Raw genomic sequence first — 21,006 nt, forward strand, 5'->3', positions numbered from 1 at the left:
CACTCATTAGCTTTTGTAATAATATGATGAACATTAACATTTTTTGATGATTCACCACCATCATTATTAACTTATTCTACTCTGCTATAATACAGTGATGTTGGGTCACTGGGGTATTTATAAACCATAACCCCATATCACACACTGCTGTGTTTCTGTAGTTCTTGATTCTGTTTTTTTCCCTAGTTTTTTTCTGTGGCTCCCCTTAATGTGACACTGCCATCATCTTGACCCTTAAAGCTGGCTTTAGGTTTGGGAACCAGAGAGTAGTAGTAATAGTATACTGTCAGAATGACAATAATAATAGTAATAATAGAAGTTACTATTTTTAAAGAAACATCGATGCATTACATCCATTATTTCACTTAATTCTCACAACAATTCCATGAGGTAACAATTATCATCCCATTTTATAGATGAAGAAACTGAGACTCAGAGAGATTAAGCCATTTGGCCAAAATAACTCTGCTACTAGGTGGGAAAACAAAGATTTGAACCGAGGTTTTTCTAACTTTATGGCTCATAATTGGATAAGGCTCTCATAGGGTATGCTATGAAGTGCTAGTATGTGGACTTTGAAACCTCTATTTTTGGCTACTTTGAGGCCTTTTTTGCTTACTTTCTAATTCTTTGTTGTGTTTTAGAAACATGAGATTAGATTGTCATATCAACAAACAGGTTATTTGGCAATGATTGTTACTGAGTAATGAAAATAATTTCCAAGACACATTCTTGACAACAGCTATGTTCACTGTAGATGATCCATAAAAATTGTGATTTGTAGATCTGGTTGATAATACCCCAGATGCTTTTTTGAGTATTTCTGTGTCTAAAATGAAAAAGGTTAATTGCATTCAGAATGCACTGTATGTGGGAAGTGCAAAGCTAAATTGTTCTTGAGATTTTTATATTTCTTCTTGTTCTACTGTTAAGTAGCAATTACCTCTAGATTCTTCCTATCTTTAGACAAGTATAAAATTCTGGCCAAGTAAAACAAGCCCATTTAAACTTCTAAACCACGTTACTACAGCAAACTAACAGACATAGTAAGAGTGAGGAGGGGATGCTTAACACCTTCTTTTTACTGTATTTAAAGCCTATTTAAACCATCTTTTGCATCTTGCAGACAGGTACCGTGATTTCTCTAAAGATACCCATTTAAAAAAGATTCCCTTACGATAAAACTTTTTGTTTTCGTTCATTGCTATCATGAGTGCCCTATTGCTAGATGTGAAGTGTTTGTTTAAGCTCTGGAAAGCCATTTCTTGGGAACTCAGCATCTATTGTTCAGTTCTCCTCTTGAGCTCAGAATGTAACAGCATTTGTACAACGACTGAGGTCACAGGGTCTTATGACTTTAGGGGAGGAGAATAAACGTTAGGAACTGATGAAAGCCTAAAGTTGAAGTAAGTGGTAAGTAATAGACTGAAAATAAAGAGTACCAAAATTATATCATAGGTGCTGAGATTAATTTAAACAATAGATATTACAAATAATTCTCCTCTAGAGGTGAGGGCAAGTAATGTTAGCTTCTTTTTCACTGTGAAAGGAATAATCATTTCAATTTTTGAAGTTAGTGAGAAGCACCTTGACATGCTTTTGGGATGTCCTCTGTATTCTAATCAAATTAGTACTGCCCATAGAGACAGGAAAAAAAAAACCCTGTGTGCCAATAGCATAACAATATTTGCTTAATACAAAATATCTTTTTTTTTTTTAATAATTTTATTTATTTATTTTTTTCCCCGCAAAGCCTCAGTAGATAGTTGTATGTCATAGCTGCACATCCTTCTAGTTGCTGTATGTGGGACGTGGCCTCAGCATGGCCGGAGAAGCAGTGCGTCGGTGCGCGCCCAGGATCCAAACCCGGGCCGCCAGCAGTGGAGCGTGCGCACTTAACCGCTAAGCCACGGGGCCGGCCCCAAAATATTCTTAATAAGAATGATCCAAATGCAACAGTTTCAATAACAAAAGGGCCTTGTCAGTAGCAGCCATATTGGGGCAACTACAGACGTAAAATGCCAAGAATTCGAAATTCTATCAAGTTGTGGAGAAAGCATTAGGGATAACCTTAACTTCATACTTAAATGGCAAAATCATGGAGCTAAAGCCTGATCTCTGTCCTAAACTGACATGAAGTACCCAATAAATCAGGGAGATTAGGAGGGCCAGCCTGACACTTAAAAAAGGCTTCTGGAATTTGCTGATAGCTCTATAGCTCACTTGTAACAACTGGTAAGTCTCACCTATACTCTCTCTTAGGGTTCACATGAGCACCCATCAGAGTATAATTCTGAACTAAAGCATCATTACTGTTGTCCCTGACAGCATGGAGGTGGGCTGGAATGTTCACCCACACACTGAGGCCTTTGGATAGGGAAGTAAAGGTTTATAGAGTAGCAGGGGTCTGAACAGGCAGACTATTGCTGAAAGACGTGGCCATACATATTTCATCAACACCAATGTTTGGCATACTTTGAGGATTTATAACTAATTACAGAACCTCTACCAGCTCTTCCCTAGGGAGTTATTAGTTTTTAGGAGATATGCAAGATCTTGGTATGTGGTTATTTTTCTTTCCCCCTGGGAGGCAGTAAGAAGCAGTATGAAACGCTACTTATAAACTATTCTTGCCAAGGGAAAAAAAAATGAAATCTGAATTTAATCAAGCCTTTAGATCTAACTTCCAGTCTATAGAATATACTGGAGAGAAGGGGAAACAAGTTAAACCACCCCAAGGAAGCAATCAGCCAAATTCACTCGTTAGGACAAACTATTCAGTTTCTTAAACACGTCAATGGCATGACAAAAAAGGAGGGGGGGAGTAAATGTTCTTGTTTAATAGAGATTTAACAACTGAATACAGTGAGTGGACCTGACTTGAATCCTAATTCAAAGAAAACGTATGTAAGAAGGCATTCTTTTTCTTGACATTTGGAAGGATTTTGAATATGATCAGGGTATTAGATGATATAAAGGTATTCTTATTTATTTATCGTGATTATGTAAGAGAATGCTGCTGCTGTTGTTGTTATTGTTTAAGATGTATACCAAAACAACATGCCTAGAATTTGCTTTAAAACAGTCTAGCCCTCTGTCCTCCCAAAAAGGCGAGGCGGGGGACTGATAAAACAATTACGGTAAAATGTTGATAGTTACTGAGACTGGGTGATGGGTACATGGGGGTTTCATTGTACTGCCTACTTTTGTGTATGTTTGAGAATTTTCATACTAAAATGTTTTGAAAAAGAGAGAAAGAAGCAGTATGGAGAAAAAGAGAAAGAAGGAACTAGACATGGGAATTAATGGGAGAAAAGGTTTGGAAAGTTGCTTTGCCTTATTTATATCAAACCCAGTGTTTCATAAGGAAGATGAATTTGCATTTCAGATAGGAGCTACAATTGTGCAAAGAAGTCTAACACTATGATATTTCTTTTACTAAAGTAAATAATCCATACAAGAAAATGTAAAAAGAAAACATTTAAAACTTTGTTAGTCAAAGCAAGCCAAACCAACCCCATATATGAGATAAGATTATTGGCATACCCTGGTTTCATAAAAACCCTGCCAAAATGGATCTGAGCATGAAGGTCAATGTCCAGCACCTGCTTGAGATAGTCCTGCAAATATGAAAAATAATCACTTTACTTTCAAACATTCTAATAGCGGACTTTCAAAACTTTAAATGAAAATAAAATGATTTATAAGATTGAAATGAAAAGAAACACCTTATTTTAGTGAAGTTGATTTGCTTAAGACAAATATTCCTTCATCCCTTCATTCCTCAGTCACTCATTTATTCATTCAATAAATATTATTGCACCTGGTATATGCTGAGTACCAAACTAGGTACAGGGAGATATAGCCTTGAACAAAAGAAACAACGTCCTTGCCCTCATAAAAAGTACATTCTAGTATGAGTAGTTAAACCAAATTACCACATTAACATATAAATCATTACTTGATGGGTTATCATCTCTCTTTTCAGACAGAATTTTACGTCTGAGAAAGGATGTTAACAAATATGGCTTAAGAAATTGTGTCTGGGCAGGGAAACCACATGTATGTATCCTCTACTATTTTGCTTAACGGACTTAACGTACATTTCTTGAGGAGAGACTTGAATATTTGCCCACAGATTACCAAATCTAAAGAAGTCAACTAAAATAAAAAATAGAGAGGGAGCTCCAGAACAGAAAGTCAAGGGAGTTTAATTGCTCCAACTTAATATTCTGCTAACAAGCACACAATCAACCTAAGGTTACAACCAACCCAGGTTGACAAAACCTGATCTTTTGAAATGAAAGGCAACACTGCCCTGCAGTTGGTTTTGTAGACATAAAGAAAAAAAATTGCAGTCCTTAGAATTTCTCAACCTCTAGGTCTGTTACTGAGTTTTTTGTTCGTTAATCTAAGAGTGAGTCTAGTAACCTACTAAAATTTTACATATTTCATAAGCTATGGGATACTTTATTTTAAAAGTATATTCCCTTCTTTATCTCCACAGCCTCAGCCAACATCATCTCACCTGGATTATTGACACAGGTCTCTCTGCCAGTAGTCCTGTCCTCCTCCAGTGCATTCCTCCCACAGTAGTAAGAGGGATCTCCCAAAAACAAATCCGATCAAGTCACTATATAATACTTCAATTACTTCCTGGTTTCCAGGAAAAAGTCTCACCTTTTTAATATCATATCTACGATTTTTGTATTTTCTAGCCTCCTTTTTCCAATTGTTGCTCTCATTAGGCAATTCTCTTCCCACCCATCCCTATTCCTCTTTCTCAATCTTTCTTTCTCCATTCCAGCAAGACGATATTGCTTTCAGTTTCTAAAGTTTTCTTGCCTCCAGTCTTTGAAAATGTTCTTCCTTCTGTCTGGAATACTCTTTCTTTCTACCATTCTCTCTCCATCACACCCTTATCTCAGTCTCAGTCATCTTCTCAGGCTTCCCTGAAGTCCCAAGGCTAGCTGATAGATTGATTATTTATGTTTATTTTGAGGCTATATTATTAGATGCAATAAACTTAGAATTGTTATATTTTCCTGATGAACTGATCCATTTAAATATATGAAATGTCTCTCCTAATATCTACTAATTCTTTGTACCTTAATTTTCTCTGTTATCAATACAGCCACACCAGCTATCGTTAATTGTAACTTTTTTCTGATCTTTTACTTTCAATTAGCTGTGTCCTTATATTTAAGATGGGTCTCTTACAAGCACCATACGATTCGTTGCTTTTTAAATCCAGAATGATAATTTTTAATTAGAGGATGTAGTCCATTTACATTTAATATAATTACTGCTATATTTGGGTTTAAAACTGTTACTGTACTGTTATCTGTCACTTCTGTTTTTATTGCCTTTTTTCTTCTTTCATGTTTTCTCTTGGATTTACCATTTTTTTTTTTTTTTTTAGTGAGGAAGATTGGCCCTGAGCTAACATCCGTTCCAATCTTTCCTCTATTTCGTATGTGGGTTGCCACCACAGCATGGCTTGATGAGCAGTGTTGGTCTGCACCCAGGATCCAAACCTGCGATCCTGGGCCACTGAAGTGGAACATGCCGAACTTAACCACTGTGCTACCAGGCCAGCCCCTCGATTTTTCTTTTTTTGTATTTTAACATCTTTCTCTTCAATTAGCTTGTTAGTTATACATTCTTTCATTATTTTAGTTGTTATTTTAGAGATTACAACATGCATTCTTGATTTATTACATTCTACCAGAATTTGGTATTTTTATTACTTCCCAGACAATACAAGAACCTTACAAACATGTTAACTCTATTTACTCCTCCCCGCCTTTTCTGCTATCATGTACCATATATTCTGTATACATTTTAAGTATGTGTGTATATATGTATATATATTTTTAAACTATTATATACATATTCTCTATATATACTATACAGACAATATATACTCTATATTTAATATACAATACTTATATACATTTTAAACCTCACAAGGCATTAGTATTTTATACAATCAACACTTATTTACATATACCCACATAGTAACCCTTTCTTTTGCTCTTTAGTCCTTTCTGCATTTCCATGCTTCCATAATCTTTCTGCCTAAAAACTCTTTAGTATAAGTCTGCTGAGTTTTTGTTTGGCTGAAAACGTCTTTATTTTATCTTCATTTTTGGAGGAAAGTTTTGCTGGATATACAGTTCCACACTAGCAGTTCTTTTCTTTCAGCACTTTATAAATGCCATTCCATTTTTTTTCTGAGTTCCATCATTTCTGTTAAAATCATTTCAGTTAGTTTTACTGTTGGTCACCCTTTGAAGGTAATGTGTCCTTCTGGTAAGACTTTCTTTTTGTCCTTAGTTTTGAGCAGTTTTCCTATAATTATCTAGGTATGGTTTCTTTGTATTTATCCTGCTTGAGATTAGCAGAGCTCCTTGAATTTCTCACTTGATGTCTTTTATCAGTTTTGGAAAACTCTCTGACAATATCTCTTAAATATTGCTTCTGCTCACACTCTCTCTCCTTTCCTTCTGGGACTCCAGTTGCACATGTGTTAGACCTTTCACCATATCTCATATGTCTCTTATCCTCTTTTCCAAAATTTTCTAAAATTTTTTGATTCTTATGAATAGATTCTAGTTTTCTAGCGAACTTCTTTATTTTGTCATTTCTTTTTCATAAACATATTAATTACAGTTTTTAAAATTCCACATGAAATAATACAAGTATCAGGATCATTTTTAGGGCTGTTCTACCATGTTTTCTTTTCTTAACTTTTAGTCATTTTGTCCTGTCTCTGGCATGTCTGGTAATTTAAAAAACTAAAGCCCAAACATTAGGTATGAAAAAAATTGAAGAGGTTCTGGATGATGATATATTTCTCCAGAAAGGATTTAAATTCCTTTTGGCAGTTAGTTAAGGTAAACTAAGATTACCTTGATATAATGGGAGATTGAAATAATTTGAGGCTCAATTTCAGTCTTTGTGAAGGCTGGTTTATTTCCAGTTTGTCTTTATTCCTAGAGCACAGCCCTTCAAGGATTTAAACTGAAAGCCTGAGATATTTGCCAGGGCCCCTCCTCCAGGGCAGGCCCTGAACTCCTAAGACCGCTGAAAATTCTGCTTCTTTTCTTAGCCTCTTAGCTACTCTGTTATACTTAGCTTCTTGGCCTCTTGTACCATTACACCTCCCCCTATCTCCCTGGCTTAGGAACTAGTAAATGCTGTGAGGAAGAATATGGTGAAGAATTCCAGTTTTACTTCTCTGTGGTTCAGTTTTCTTTGAGATCTTAGTGTCTTGAGTCTTGGCTGTCATGATTGTTCTCTTTAGATACCTGCTTTTTCTTCTTTAAAAAATTGAAAAAAAAATTTAAGTAGCTTTTATATTTGTTCTTAGTGGGAAAGTTGGTCTAAATAAGCCATTCCATCATAGCAGAAACAAAAATCTCCAGACCTTTCTTATGTGCTCTTATAATATTATGTCCCTCTGACATCACACACTTATACTGCAATTGTCTGATAACTGATATGTATCCTTTATTGGACTATAAAGTTTGTGAGAACAGAAACCCTGTATATATATTATGAATCCCTAATGAATAGCACACGCTTTTCATTCATTCATTAGCTCAACAAATATTTTTGAGTGTGTATTATGTATCAGGAATTCTACATATACAAGAGATTTAATGGTGAACAAGATAGACATGGTCCCTGACACAAAGATGTCCTGTTATATTTTACTGGAGGAGACAGCTTAAAATAAGTAAACCAACAAATAAAATAATTATAAAGTGTGGTACATGCTGTGAAAGAAATAAGCACGTTCTGGGATAGAGAATAATGGAGTGGGTGAAGAATAAGGAGAGGCCATTTTAAAAGAGGTGGTGAAGATGAGGAGGATTCAGCCATGTGAAGTGTGGAGGGATGAGAATTCCAGGCAGAGGGAAGTCTATACAAAAGCTTCTAAAGCAGTAAAGAGTGAAAAAACTGAAAAGACAATGTAAGGTAGTGAATGAATATGAAAGAAGCATAAGGTGAGGTTGGAGAGATGGGCAGAGGCCATATACCTACAGGGTCTTAAAGGTTATGATATAGAGTTTGGAAAGCAGATATGCTTTTGCAAAATGAATGCAAGTATTTTATTTTTCTTGAAAAAAAAATCCTCTGTTATTAAACATGTCCTTTTTCATTCCTTTTAAACATGAAGGAATGCTTCAAGTTTCTTGTGACAGAGGGAAAGCTTGTACTATACATAGCAATAAAGAGTGACAATCATCATCATTCTTAAATTTTTGTCTACCTGTAGAAGCAGCAAGGATCTCTGTCGGATATTCTGAAAGCTAGAGTCAGATAGGAAGAAGAAAAATGAATGGATGAAGGAGCAAGGTCTTTTCCTCAACTCAGGTAAGAACAAATAACATCAGAAAAATTGAGAGAGACTTTGAAATGGGCAAAAAAGATTATTGGATGTGCAGTGTAGCACAACCTTCTGGGTTATTTGTGCTTTTCATTATCTTTGAGCTATTTTAGAAAAATTAAGCTGTAGAAAATTGATAGTGAACATGATTATTATCCAAAGAAATGCAAATTAATTCTGTCCATGGAGATGTACCTGATTATTCGCTTGTGGATATAGAATAGTTTTGCATCTATTAGCAAGTTTATTTCAGCATTCCTGATTACCTATGTGTGTATTCTTTGAATTCTCCTTTGAACCACTTGTAACATCTTACTGGTTCCCTCATTAATTAACGAGTTAAATAAAATCTTTGACACGTGTTCATTTGATATATTTATGAGATTCATGATTTTATCTTTAGAAAGTTATACTTGAATAATTCTAGAGGCCCCATTGAGATGGCCTATTGATTTACCTGAGAGAGCCAGGTAAACTTGATTCCCAGAGAAGTGCACTTTATGAGTGGCTTACACCTGGCACATCTTTCCTTGGTTGCTGGAGTGAATGCCAAGCAGCAATAAAACGAACTCTGCTGACTTTTGGTTTCTCTCCTTTTGCCCCCTCTATTGATTTGGTTCTAATTTGTGTCTGTGTGTGATCGATAAGGTATTCCCCCTTGTGGCAGCAATGACTGGGAATTTGGTTTTATGGTCTGACCATTTGGTGATTCTTATAAATGGATGATAGAAATCTATTCTGTTAGGTAAAAGAAGAGAGAGGATCTGGTTTATTAGCCTTCCTTATTTATTTGTCTTACTGTCATTCTGAGACCAAATCAACTAAGAACTTTGTGACCTCTAGCTCTTCAGTGGTAGACTGATGAGTTTTTTTCTTTCTGTGTTTACTCTTGACCTATGGTTGAAGTTGTAGAGATGAAGCTATATGTTCTTTATGTGTCTGTGTGTCTAGGTGTCTGTGATCCAAAAAGGTGTTCATTTCATCTTGTGAGTGTGAAATGTTTTCCTATTTCTGGAAGGTATTCATAAATTATATGCCTGCGAGACCACCATGTAGAGCGGGCTGTCCTCAGGGTGTGCTGTGGATTCAGGGTGCCCCCTTTACCCCACCCCTCTCCACCTGAGTCTGATGTGATGGAGGTGTTGGGAAGTGGACAACACAAGAGCTCCTCATCCCCAACTCCCCAGTTTCAGCAGGACCTGGAGAGAAAAGCCCTGACCTCAGGGCCACAGTAAAGTTTGCTTTGCCAGGGGGAAAAAGAAGAAAACTCACCAAAACAATTACATTGTCTCTGAAATTAAATGTGCTCTGTTCTGATCAACTTAGACAAATAAGTGCTTATATAAACACAATATTCCTAAAACTCCCAGATAATAAGAAAATTTAACTTATAATATTTTAAATGTGCTACACTAAAAAACATTCTTCTTATAATTTTAAGAATCAAAGTTCACATAGTTAAGGTAAATCTTTGGCAAATGAGACTAACTTAATTATTTTGGTTATTAAGAAAACCGAGACATGTTCTTCCTCTTATTTATCAGTGTTAAGTATAATTAGGCAAACACATTTTATTTCAATTAAGTTTGTTTTTCCTAAACTTATATAGGTTTACTCATCAAATAAGCTAACACTATTCCTACATAATATTTAAGATTGTGAAAAATGTAAAATCGGGTTCAACAAAATCAAATCATTATTCTGATAAACTTTTAATTTCAATAGTAATTATGTTTGTAGTACGTCAGCTTGAAACTAATTTTCAAGATCTTTAAGTAACTTAAAATCTTGAACTGATATTAAATTAGTTAATTAATGCATAATCATCAGATACCTAGATGATTTCTAAGTAAGATAGAATACTGGATCATTGATTACTAAGTCTGATTTTAAGTTAGTATACTTATGTTCTTAAGTTAATATACTTTGCTTCTTATTTTTATATACTATAGAGAGGCTATATCTTTGGGTTATGTTAATGAATGTGTTTGTTCTTCTTTGCTACATTAAGAAGGTACAAAAGGGATGTGTGTGGCTGTAGAAAGTTGTATTCTCTGTGTTTGTGAACTTTGCTAGTCTGCTAAAATGCTTACATATGATTTCTTAGTTATCTACAGCCCCCTAGTTTTTGCTATGAAATAAAAATTATTTTCTTAAACATCATAATGAACATGAGCTGCAATTATGCTAGGGGCAATAATGACAGAGAAGTATAACTATGTGTGTGTTCTTTTGTTTTTCAAGGAAAAAAAATATTTTTTTAAAAAAGTCCATTTCTCAAAATATTTGGTCTCAAGACCCTTTACATGCTCTTAAATTCAAATTTACTAAGGATCCCTGGAGCTTTTGTTTATGAAAGTTATGTCTATCAATATTTACTGTATTAGAAATTAAAACTAAGAAATTTAAAAAATGTTTCTTTGTTGGTTCATTTAGAAACAGCAATGATGAAGCTATTTTATGTTAACATAAGTAACATTTTTTACACATTGTTTTATAATTTTGAAAATCTCTCTAACATTTGGCTTAACAGAAGTCAGTTGGATTCTCTTATTTGCTTCTGCATTCAGTCTGATGAGATATCACACATCATATAGCCACATGAATAGAAGTATATTCATGAGAGAAGGAGAATAAAAAAGTCAAATAGTGTCTTAGTTTTATTATGAAAATAGTTTTGACATTGCAGACCCACTTAAAGGTCTCAGGGATGTGGGTCTGGAGACCACTCTGTTCTAAAGTGTCAGTTTGTTCAAAAAATATAAGAGAGCATAATAAAGGACAAAACTTTTAAAGGTACTTTTATTTGCCTTGGTTTATAATACCTGTATCTGAAATGAAACTGCTAAATATATCAAAAGTTTAGTAAGTTCACTCAGGTTTGATGAGCTTATTTCTTTGGTTTACTGATTATGCTTGCCCTATGATATTAAAGGTTATTATTTTTGTGTAATCTGCCTTTTTGTGCTTTATGTTTACTTTATTTTGTCTTTGATTATTTAAGAAAATAAAAAAGTAAAAAACAAAGGTTCTCTGGGGCCGGCCCGGTGGCGTAGTAGTTAAGTTCGTGCAATCTGCTTCGGCGGCCCAGGGTTTATAAATTTGAACCCCAGGCACGGACATACGCTCCGCTCATCAAGCCCTGCTGTGGCAGCATCCCATATACAAAATGGAGGAAGATAGGCACAGATGTTAGCTCAGGGCCAGTCTTCTCTCCCCCCAAAAAAGAAAAAAACAAGAAAAAAACCAAAGGTTCCTCACTTATGAATGAGCCAGGATTATTTATAGTCATGTTACCTTCTATTCTTATTTTCAAATATTTTATTGTTGCTTTGAAAAATTAAGTAACCAAGTACTGTTTGTCAGGTACCCATGATCCTATCTTAATCAAATATCCAATTATTTTGTGATAACTCTTTTGATTTTGCCTTCTAAAGATCAGACCTAAATTTAGAAAAAGATAAAATAAAAATTTCAGAATATCTTTTACATCTAAAACTCTTTTTGAAATTTCCTAGAGGACTCCTAGAAAATCACAAAGATTTGTTCTTTCATCTTATAAAAAGAGATGTTAGAAATAATTAGGTTTGTTTGATATGTTACCATTGTAAGAGTTTCATGGAAGGGGAGTTGTTGTCATATCTGAGAAGAGATGCTCAGTGTTCCCTGCATTAGATTCATATAGGTAAAATGTTATTAATATAAATATTTCAGAAATTGTATGCTTTACGGGAAGTGTCTGGAGACTTGACAATGCCCTTGCTCTCCATAATATGTTTTCACCCTCAGGGAAAACACTGACCAAAACTTTTATGAAATAGTTACATACTGTATCCAATAGAGAATTTCACTTATCTTCTATTCTAATATTACTGGTTACAGTAATAAATTAAGCACAGCCATTAAGTATCTGTCATACAGGTATTTTGAACTATTGACATTTTAAAGAATAGTCTCTTGGGTACTGGCTTATGATAGTGAAGTAATATAGCTCAGATAACTTTCATACAGTACCAGTGGACTGAATCAGGAATCCCAGGACTCTTTAGAACGGAAGCAGAGGGCTTCGTGAAAGCAGACTGCTAACCCAACATCTAGCAGCACAAGAATGACACAGGACTGAATGAAATAATAAGGGACATTATATTATATTTATTTGTTTGGAATATTGTTGATTAGTTTTCATATTCTATTGTTCTATGGCTCTAGATTTGCAAAACAAACTCAGAGACGCCTATATGGTTAACACTCTTGCTGCTAAATAATCAGGGCAAGACTTTGAGACAAGTCTTTCTTTGTTATCAATAATAATCTTGGTGATTATTTTGATCATATGGGGTTGGGGAGACACTGTCAGGAAAAATTAAGAGACTTTGAAATAGGCAAAAAATTACTGGATGTCCAGTCTAGTGTATCCTTCTTGGTTATCTGCATCTTTCATTGTCTTTCAGGTATTTTACAATTCTGTAGGTTGTGGAAAATTTATAGCAAGGCATATAACTCTTTAGTTTTCTGGGCAAAAAGCAGACACTGTTTACCCAAAACTCAGTGTTTTATAAAAATGAAAACTCTTTGAGAGGACTACGTGGGGCAGGGGGATGTGGGGGTGGGGAGAGATTTTGAGGGAAGTAACCGTGGAAGAGTCATTTCTCTTTGGCTGAGAAGAGGATAGAAGTCTGGGGATCCCACAAGCAGCAGGGGCCCCCTTCCCCTGCCCCAAGGCTCTGAGCCTCCCCATGATCCCAGTGCTACTAGCATTGCCCAAAGGAACAAAGACCTGAGATCTAATGACCCTACAAGGACACTCTAGATGTATCCAGTGCAGATGGTGACCAGATGTCTCCTTGATGCTCTGCTGCCTCTTAAGCCCCTCCCAGTTCCTTGGCATAATTCTTGAAGGAGGTGAGTCCCATAATGGCTTAAATAAAATTTCCTGCCAGTTCTGTAGCATAAGTGGTCAACAGTAGGATTTAAGTTAAATCAAGTAAATAAATTTCTTGCATACCCGAGTTTCTGCACTTAAGATTCATGCCTGCTACATAATGCTTCTGGATCTTTCCTTGACCTCCCTGTCTTTTCAGTGACTGATTTTCAGGCTTAGCCCTTGGGCTGAAGTAGATGTTCTATCTCTTCCTTACCACAGTTGAGCCATAATTGCCAAGCCCATGTATGCTATAAGCTTGTTGCCTCTTCAGAAGCATTGGAAAAGACAACTTTAGGTCTGCCAAATAGGTATTGTCCCACAATTAAGTTCATTAGCAACCAAGATAAATCATACACGAAATACTCCCTGGAAATAACAAATTTAACATTTAAGTACTCTTAACTTCAGGGTTTGCTCTTGTGATACTCAGAGTAACAGAGGCAGTTTGATGGTAATGAAAACAGACATGTTGTAAATTATTTTTTAGAGCTCTACTACAATGCAGACCTCAGCCCCTAGCCTTTGTGATCCCAGGAGAGGTCTGCAGCAATTTGCTCCACCTGGGGCTAAAGACTTCTAGGAGACTTTGAGGGAAGACTAACCCAGCAATCTGCCCTGCTATAAGAAGAATACCTACTCACACTCCAACGCCTGCACTCCTGGATGTAATCTGAGATGGTAGTCTTGGACTGAGATTCTTTTTCTTCCATGGATTTTGGCAGCTGAAGTGCTATTCTTAAATACTCTAAAACTAAAGTTGTGAATGGAGGGCAGGCATTCTCTGTTCAGGCTACTGAATTCTTACATTTGTTCTCAGAGCCAATAGAGTTCACTGTCCTAAGAGTCAGGTTATAAATTTAGGCAGTTTTATAGCTAGAGAGGGCAGGGACCAAGAACAATCACATACAGCATAAGATCTAGCTAAAAATAAATCAAACTCTTGGAAAATATGAATTTTAGTAAAAACTGCCATTATTACAATATTTTTATAATTTTTCAGTTCAAGCATTAATATGAGATGAAAGAAAACATGGAAAAGGATTGTATGCTGGCAAAACATTTTGTAATCTGAAATATTTTTGAGCCAGAACATAAGGTTGGTTATTGTAGTAAAGAATATTTTGCTTTTATAACACTATTCAATGGACCCAATAATCATCACAAACCAACACGTTTCATTAAGATATGTAAACTTAATGATACTGAGATATTCAAATGTGATTTTCATAGGACTAAGCATACACCATATACAAATATACTTAGTCTTATAAAATCATATACATATATAATGTTTGTACTTTATTTTCATTATTATGATTATGATTATTATCATTTGTCAAGAGGGGAAAAGGAATGCCTAATCCTCTCTTTCTTCCCTGTAGGGAGCTAAAAGTTCTTTACGAGGTTTGGAATATGTGATGGGGGAGGTCACCTTTAAATTTAAGCAGAAGGAAGGATCTTGGAGCTTTACCTTGGGGGTAAATATCACATATAGAGGAAGTCAATGTAGTAAAGTTGAGTGAGCAAAAACCAGAAATCTCCAGGGGAACATCAAAACTATTCTGCAAGTTGTGGGATTCTCCATGCTGCTCCTAAGGTAAGCTCTCTGATCTACCCACAGTGCGTCCCTTTTAGAATGCCCAGAAATTTCTGAAGCCCTGTGGATTTTCAGCTTTGTGGAAGTCTGGTTATGGATACCGGATGTCTACCAGACTATAGTTAATCAACCATGTGCAAGGATATTACATTGCATAAATTTTCATGAGCTCCATTTTTTCATACCTTTTCCCCCATGGACACACCCCCTGATGTGATGATGACATCAGCACGACTGATACCCTCATTCAAGGCATTGAGTAAGTCATCTGGGCTGGAAAAAAATAAAGACAAATAAATTAACACATAAGGAAAAGATTTTAGATATAGGGCCAACTTAAAACTAAACCACCTTATTCACTGAGTAGGTATTAACATGAGTACAGCTCTATATTCTATATGAAGTGGGAATCAAAAGGGTCTCTGCCCAACAGGAGCATAATTCTTATTGTGGAGAAAGAACCTTGCAAGTGTGGAAGTTGTGGCTACTGGTACTTTCACAGGGCTTTTTGCTCTATCTAACAAGGCAGCATAAGCAGGGGAGACAGTGAGGTTTTAGGCTGTCTAACCATCCCAGTTTGCCTAGGAATATCCCAGATTTAGTACTGCAAGTCACATGTCCTAGGAAGTCCCAGGCAAACCTAGACAGTTGGTCACCCTAGGTGTTGGAGAGATCACACAGGAATATTTAGAGGGAATATGACTTAAATTAGTAAGGTCTTGAGAAATGTGTTGGACTTTTACAGGTGGAAAGAAATGGAAAAGGGTCTTGTAAGCAAGAGGACCAGCTTGTGGTGAAGCCTGGTGTTTCTAGATCAGTGGGGACAGTCTAGAGTGAAGGACTTGAATTGGAACGACTGGGATAAGACACAATTTTGAAGGGCCCTCAAGCTCAAGAAATTGGACTTAATCTAATAGGAAAATGGTGGAGGGGTTCCCTAAAAATAGGAAGAGCCAATAGGTGTTTATTGGGGGAAATTTTAAAAGGGTAGAGAAAAAAGAACAAGGAAGGTAGAAACTGTATGAAATATTCTGAGAGGGTAAGGGACAGGATGAATATTAGGGATTGAAAGTAGGCAAATTCCTGACAGTCAACTGAAAAGACAAGTGCACCAGGCCCTTTGATTACACGGGTCAAAGGCCTGGGAAGAAGAGACGGAGCGAAATCAGTGGTCTTATCCTCTAGATGTTAAAAGGGATGCAAAGGCCTAACTTGAGATTGATCAAGTGAGAAAAAAACTAAATGCCAGGATGAGGGCTGATGGAGGGGCAGGAAGGCAGGGAGTAGCTGAAAGGAACTGTTTAGTTACTATTTTAAATCCATACAAAGCTACTGGGCCACATGCACTGAACTTGCATTTCCCTTCAAATGATGGAGTACAGAAAAGGCGCCTTTTGAGGAATATTTGTCCAGGCTACACCCTCGTTTTCTGAGAACTTCTCACCCTGTGGGGAAAAGGGGTGTTTCCCCTTCTCTCCCACGGACATCTAATGTGTACATCTAAAAAGGGAGCAATCGTAACTTCTGATTTTCTAGTTTTTGCTTTTGGTCCCTCTTGAAGCCAATTCTTGCTCTTGAGTTCCATGAGATAACCCCACATCTTCCCCAACATCCTTCTTTTGCTTAAGCTAGCCTCAGCAGGTTTTGTTAACTTGAAATCAAATGATGTCTCAATAAGATAGCATATGTTCTCCTAAACCTCTTGTGAGAGGAGGAGGAAGAGAGGGAGGAGAAGATTTGTAACAAGGACGTCATTTCACTTTTTATCCAGGGGTGACGGAGATAACGGGAGGAACTTGAGATTTACCCGAGAGGCTACCTTCCCAGACTCTACAAGAGATAAGCTAGTTGAGAGGTGGCATAGCACAGAGATTAAGATTGTGAACTCTGGAGTCAGACTGCCTAAGTTTAAATCCTGCTACTTGCTAGATGTAGAACTTTGGATAAGTTGCTTCACTTCTCTTTGCCTTAGTTTTCCATTTATAAAGTAGGGATAATACAGGGTTATTATGAGGATTAACTGACATAATACATAGAAAACAGTTTATGGAATAGTACCTTGACAAACTAAGTTTTCAAGAAAGGTTAGTTGTTATTATTGCTGCAGTAGTGACAGAAGTTTATCATACAAACATACCTGACAACCTGGCAAAGTTCAACTTTATCATGCTTGGCAGTTTTTATTGAGGAGAAGATCCATGACTAACACAGAAGAAAATCATAGATTGGGCCTCAAATACATACATCACAGAACTATATGAGAAAAGCCCAAATGGCTCAATAGCAAGCTAGGCCTGGTTCCAGCCTGAATAGTTTCGTTTACTGTTAGGTTTTCTTACTGGATCTGGATAAAATTCTCCTTCTCCTCAAGCACTGGCCTGTTCATGAGAGTACCGGGGAATGCTCAGCTCTGGGGAACGAGCTCCCAAGGAGAGGAGATAAAAGTAAAAGTTTGAAAAAACGGCTCATATGAGGTTCAACCTAGCAACATAGAGACCCTTTAAAGTCATCCAGTTAGGGCGGGCCCGGTGGCTTAGCAGTTAAGTGCGCGTGCTCCGCTGCTGGCGGTCCGGGTTCGGATCCCGGGCGCGCACCGATGCACTGCTTGTCCGGCCATGCTGAGGCCGCGTCCCACATACAGCAACTAGAAGGGTGTGCAGCTATGACATACAACTATCTACTGGGGCTTAGGGGGGAAAAAAAAAGAAAAATAAAAAAATAATAAAGTCATCCAGTTAATTGCTTATGCAGCCAAAGAGGTACCCAGGTACTCAATGAAGGTAGGATATATGTGTAAAACATACAAATTAAAAAAAAAATCCCTGACATGAATTTCGAAGTTAAACTGGTTGGGCAAACATCTTAGAAATATATTCAATAATGGATGTATTTAAAATATTTTTGAACTAAGTATTTTGAACAGATTTTTCATCAATCTTTTTCATTTTTCTTTAGGAAAAAAAGATAACATTATTCTATTGTGTTGAAATACTATAAGATATGCACATGATGGGTTCCTGATCACTGCATGCCCAGAGCTCTCGGCCCTTTGCCTTGCTGAATCTCATTAAGCTGAGCCAACTGGCTGGCCTATAGAGTAAAAGGGAACATCACAAGCACAGGATGATATGAAATGTGGTTCAGGTGACAATGCATATGATCAACAAAATACAATTTTGTATTAGTATAAAGAGCTAATTTCACCAATCTTATCATATGTCATTTATAACATGTCGACTCTAGAAGATTATGGTAAAGTCATTGGAAACAAAGCAGCAGTGACATGTACATCATCGTGGTATTAATCTTTGTGGGTGGATAAAGGTCCTGGGACAGGCTAGCTGATGACTGCAAATAAATATACTTTTTCTTTTTTTTTTTTTTTTTAAACCCATTTCAAATTATCTGGGAAAGATTTTTTTCCTGTTTTGTAAAACCACAGAGTCATCAACTCTCCATATGAAATTTTCTAATTTATTATTATTATTTCTAAATTTTATTGTAGAAATAAACTAAAAGGGACTAAATAAGCTAAAATCCTTACTGTAATTTATGTTTCAAAGAATATACTCAATGCTGCTTTTTACTCTGTGGCTGGTGGATTCACAAAATCACTGAATCTCAAAGTTGGAAATGTCTTTGGGGGTCACTGTGTTCAGTATCACAGCTGAGCACATTCTTTGGATCCTGCCCTTATCTATCTCCCTCTGCCCCTCTCTTTGACTCTACTTTCTGTTACATACGTCTGGTGTCTGGGATCTAGTATGAGATCATGGCTTAGTAGAGAGACAGGTACCAATGTACGACAATAGTCAGAGGGTCTATATCTTCATTTATGTTGCATGCTATAATTCCTTACCTCACAATAAATCTGTGAGGTAGATTGAATAAGTATTATTATGCCCATTTTACAGAAAAGAAAAGTAATATTTAGAGAGGCAAAGTAGCATATTAAAGGCTAGGTAGAGCAGTAAGTGGCAGAGCAAGGACTAGAACCTCAGGCTGCTTGTTAAGTATTTGTTCCATCCATTGCCTAATCAAAGTGATTGTCTAGTTTTTTCAGTCATATGACAGGTCATACAAGAAAAAGTCTAATGAGAATGGACCCTTTTGCAAAAGTATCAATTAGAGGATGCTAAGGCAGTAAGTGGGGATCTGTTTGGGATGACCAGAAAAGTGCATGTGTGGACATATTAGGATAGTTCTGGGGAATGAAACAAATACGATTCTGAATCCTATATTCAGATGGAAACTAAATAATATTTTGACTAAACATAACTTTAGGGCTTGCTTACAAGTCATAAATTTACTCTCTTTTTTCTAATTCATATTATATTTTAAATGATGAAATATTTCCAACATAATAGTATAACAAACACCCATGTATCCATCTCTCAGATTTGACAAATGCTAATATTTTCCCATATTTACTTCATATTTCCTGTCCCCCTACTTTTTCACTTTTAAGAAATAAAAACTGGGCCGGCCCTGTGGCTTAGCGGTTAAGTGCGCGCGCTCCGCTGCTGGGCGGCCCGGGTTCGGATCCCGGGTGCGACGCACCGCTTCTCCGGCCATGCTGGGGCCGCGTCCCACATACAGCGACTGGAAGGATGTGCAACTATGATATACAACTATCTGCTGGGACTTTGGGGGAAAAATAAATAAATAAATAAAATTATAGAAATAAAAACTGAGTTTGCTTTCTAAGACTAAGAGATTACTCTGAATGATGATAAGAGGAATAGGTAACAAGGATTAAAATCATGGATATTATAGTAGGATAAAAAAAAAATCCATGATTTTCTCAGTTTGTTAAATGAAGAGATCATAGTATACTAATTTTTTCAAAGATAGGAGAATAAAACTAAAACATTATAATCTGATCTTATGTTATCTAATATGACCTTATTGTCTTATACGTGACATTACTTCCTATATATAAGATCAGTTGATATTTAAGAACAAAGTTAATGACAATAATACCTATGTTTTAAAAGAACAATACACTTTCACACCTATGTGTTAATTTTACAACTTTTAGAAGTAGGAAGGGCAAGAGAAGACACTGAAGTTCAGAAGTAGTGACATGTTCAAGATCACTGTATGTTCATTCTACTATTCTTTTAAACTACGGTAATATTCACATTCTGAAAGACACTTCGTTATACATAGTATAGCTTCAGATAAAAGCTATTTATCATTTTTTATCGGGGCCGGCCTAGTGGCATAACACTTAAGTTCACGTGCTCCACTTCCACGGCCCGGGGTTCACAGGTTCGGATCCCGGGCACGGACTGACACACTGCTTGTCAAGAAATGCTGTGGTGGCGTCCCATATAAAGTAGAGGAAGATGGGCACGGATGTTAGCCCAGGGCCAATCTTCTTCAGCAAAAAGAGGAGAATTGGCAACGGATGTTAGCTCAAGGCTAATCCTCCTCACCAAAAAAAAAAAAAAGCCATTTATCTAAATACATAAATCTTATTTGTGTATGCCAAATAATGATGACAAAAAATAACTTGTACTTTCTAAATTTGAAATATCTGCTCACATTGCCACTAAAGGGGATGTTGGATTAAGCAGATTAAGATTTCTAGACATATACCAGTAGCTTCCCTTTTCTCAAAGAGCAGCAGATCTTAAAGGGATATTGTGATATCAGTTAATTCTGCCTTCAATAACAACTGCAGTTTTAATTACATTTGGATGCTGATTAACCATTTCTTTAAAGATAAATATAATACTAACGTTAATCTTGATTTACTAATACTTTCTATCCATTTTCAGTTGATTTATTAAGTACCTACCCCTTGTTCTCTTACAGTACCAATATCATATGAAAGCATTCTAAAAGAGAGTTGATTTAGTACTAAATGCTAAAAATTTAAGTACTAGGTGATAGAAAATAGAACCATTAATTGAAGGCCTGAGTGTCACAAGGTCTAGAATATAATTCTGTCTCTACTGCTAACTGAGATGACTCTGAATAACTAACATCATTTTGTGGGGTCTCTCATTATCCTTATTCGTAAAATGAGAACATTTGGACTAGGGCCTTTCCATCTTTAACATTCCCTGATGTAAACCA

The 21,006-nt window shown here is 36.3% G+C and overlaps 1 protein-coding gene across 5 annotated transcripts in view; it reads right to left on the minus strand.

Annotated features, from left to right (window-relative positions):
- GPHN (gephyrin) overlaps nt 1-21,006 on the minus strand; it is a 642,551-nt gene that overhangs the window by 21,917 nt on the left and 599,628 nt on the right. For all 5 annotated transcript variants that reach the window (XM_004426256.2, XM_004426255.2, XM_087448348.1 and 2 more), the window contains 2 exons: nt 15,105-15,192; nt 3,547-3,620 (listed from right to left, as the gene is read on the minus strand). In XM_004426256.2, the coding sequence (XP_004426313.1) occupies nt 3,547-3,620; nt 15,105-15,192 (162 nt within the window). The remainder of the gene's footprint in view (nt 1-3,546; nt 3,621-15,104; nt 15,193-21,006) is intronic.

Source organism: Ceratotherium simum, chromosome 24, assembly GCF_057802395.1.
Source record: "Ceratotherium simum simum isolate JZ-2026a chromosome 24, ASM5780239v1, whole genome shotgun sequence".
Lineage (NCBI taxonomy): Eukaryota > Metazoa > Chordata > Mammalia > Perissodactyla > Rhinocerotidae > Ceratotherium > Ceratotherium simum.